General features: G+C 52.5%; 2 protein-coding genes across 2 annotated transcripts in view; one reads left to right on the forward strand and one right to left on the reverse strand.

Annotated features, from left to right (window-relative positions):
* Window positions 1-759, forward strand: part of EMH_0012700 (RNA polymerase Rpb7, N-terminal domain-containing protein, putative) — a gene marked incomplete at both ends in the record, with an annotated part of 3,246 nt that extends 2,487 nt beyond the window's left edge. Inside the window, 2 exons of the mRNA XM_013499608.1 lie at window positions 532-599; window positions 712-759. Coding sequence (XP_013355062.1) covers window positions 532-599; window positions 712-759 — 116 coding nt within the window. The remainder of the gene's footprint in view (window positions 1-531; window positions 600-711) is intronic.
* Window positions 760-970: 211 nt separating this feature from the next.
* EMH_0012710 (uncharacterized protein) overlaps window positions 971-2,449 on the reverse strand; it is a gene marked incomplete at both ends in the record, with an annotated part of 7,169 nt that continues 5,690 nt past the window's right edge. Inside the window, 3 exons of the mRNA XM_013499609.1 lie at window positions 971-1,327; window positions 1,564-1,659; window positions 2,157-2,381. Of these exons, the coding sequence (XP_013355063.1) occupies window positions 971-1,327; window positions 1,564-1,659; window positions 2,157-2,381 (678 nt within the window). The remainder of the gene's footprint in view (window positions 1,328-1,563; window positions 1,660-2,156; window positions 2,382-2,449) is intronic.

Here is a 2,449-nt window from a genome sequence, read left to right on the forward strand (position 1 = left end):
CAGAGAAAGAAGGAAAAACAAATGCTGCTGCTGCTGTGTGGTCTTGGTGTTTTGAGGGGCATCGACTAACCTATGATTTGGGGGCCCCCATTCGCTTTAGGGTTTCTGATGTTGTTTTTGCAAAAGAAGAAAGTATGTAAACCCTAAACCCTAAACCCTAAACCCTAAACCCTAAACCCTAGACACTCGGGTCTTGAGCATAAACCCTAAACCCTAAACCCTCTATATAGATTTGAATACTGAAAAAGAAAAGACGTATAAGAGGATTACACTAAACCCTAGAAAAGGAAACCCTAAACCCTAAACCCTAAACCCTCATCTGAACCCTAAACCCTAATTACAAACCCTAAACCCTAATTGTAAACCCTAAACCCTAACCGTACGCTTTGGCCTGCGGGCCTTGTAGCGGTGCAGCCGTCTTCAAACCCTAAACCCTAAACCCTAAACACTGATGAAAGTAGCTCTCCTGGACACGAGGCAACCAGTCTAGGGTTTAGGGTTTAGGGTTTAGGGTTTAGGGTTTGCGTGCAGCAGCAGCTCAGAAGAAATATGCTCTTGTTGCAAACGAGGAGACGTATATACCGCCGATGGTTATTATTGTGAGCCCCAAACCCTAAACCCTAAACCCTAAACCCTTGACTCTTTGCTTATCTAAACCCTAAACCCTAAACCTCTGCTGCTGCTGCTGCTGCTGCTGCTGCTGTGTTTTAGGGAGAGGCAAATGCTGATGGGCTTGGCATGCTGTCTTGGTGGCAGTAAACCCTAAACCCTAAACCCTAAACCCTAAACCCTAGCTTTTCAGTGTGCTGCGAACCTGCAGCGCCCCCTCCCTCTAACCACCGATTAGGGTTTAGGGTTTAGGGTTTAGGGATTTAATTTTTATATTTTGAACGCTAAAAACTTTTTTATTAATTAACAACAACAATAAACATCTGAGCGAAACAGTGAATTAGGGTTTAGGGTTTAGGGTTTAGGGTTTAGGGCTTGCATCCCTAGCAGCAGAAGCAGCAGCTGATGGCTCTCCTTCGTGCTGCTGCTTCACCTGCAGCGGGAACAGCTGCTGCTGCTGCAGCAGCTGCTGCTCCTGCTGCTGCTGCTCCTGCTGGTGCTGCTCTTGCTGCTGCTGCTCCTGCTGCTGCTGCTCCTGCTGCAGTGTTTTCTGCAGCAAGGCGAAGCGCTGCTGCTGCCGCAGCAGCTGCTGCCGGTGCAGCAGCTGCTGCAGCGACAGCGGCTGCAGCAGATGCCCAGCAGCAGCAGCAGCAGCAACATCTTGAAGCGCATGCAGCAGCGCATGCACTTTACCTGCTGCAGCAAGAGCCTCATGCATCTGCAGCAGCAACAGCAGCAGCAGCAGCAGCAGCAGCAGCAACAGCAGCAGAAGCAGCAACAGCAGCAGCAGCAGCAGCAGCAGCAAAACCAGAAACAACAGCAACTATATACAAACATATCCTCATCTAGGTGCTTCTGCTGCTGCTCCTTCTATTGTTGCTGCTACCGCTGCTGCTGCTGCTGCTGCTGCTGCTGCTGCTGCTGCTGCTGCTGCTGTGAGCTGTGATATATTACCTGCAGCAGCTGCTGCTGCAGCTGCAGCAGCAAAGCACGATGCGGAGACTCGGCGGAGGCGACGCCCTTCCACTCCTCCCCAATCTCCTCCAGCAACTGCAGCAGCAGCAGCAGCAGCAGCAGCAGCAACAGCAGCAACAGCAGCAGCAGCATTAGTAGCAGCAGCATTAGCAGCAGCAAGAACAACAGCAGCAGCATTAGGAGCAGCAGCATTAGCAACAGCCGCAGCAGCACCAACAGCAGCAGCAACAGCACCAGCATTAGCAGCAGCAACAGCAGCAGCAGCAGCAGCAACAGTAACAGCAGCAACAGCAGCAGCAGCAACAGCAGCAACAGCAGCAGCAACAGCACCAGCATCAGCAACACCACCAGCATTAGCAGCAGCAACAGCAGCAGCAGCAACAGCACCAGCAGCAACAGCAGCAGCAGCAACAGCAGCAGCACCAACAGCAGCAACAGCAATAGCATCAACACCAGCAACAACAGCACCAGCATTAGCAGCAGCAACAGCACCAACAGCAACAGCAGCAGCAGCAGCAACAGCAGCAGCAGCAGCAGCAGCAACAGCAGCAGCAGCAGCAGCAGCAGCAGACCTGTGCGATGTCTCCTTCTCCGTCTGTCTTTTTCCATTTGCTGTGCAGCCGCGACAGCAAAAACAAACCAAACAAATCAACGTCAGGGAGACGCAGAAACTGCTGCTGCTGCTGCTGCTGCTGCTGCTGTTGCTGCTGCTGCTGCTGCTGCTGCTGCTGCACGTCGTCTGCAGTGTAGGCCTCAACAGCAGAAGAGACAAAATCGGACCATAAAGCAGCGAACCCCTGAACACAGCAGCAGCAGCAGCAGCAGCAGCAGCAGCAGCAGCAGCAACAGCAGCAGCAGCAGCAGC

Source organism: Eimeria mitis, genomic scaffold, assembly GCF_000499745.2.
Source record: "Eimeria mitis Houghton genomic scaffold, Emh_scaff449, whole genome shotgun sequence".
Taxonomy (NCBI): Eukaryota; Apicomplexa; class Conoidasida; order Eucoccidiorida; family Eimeriidae; genus Eimeria; species Eimeria mitis.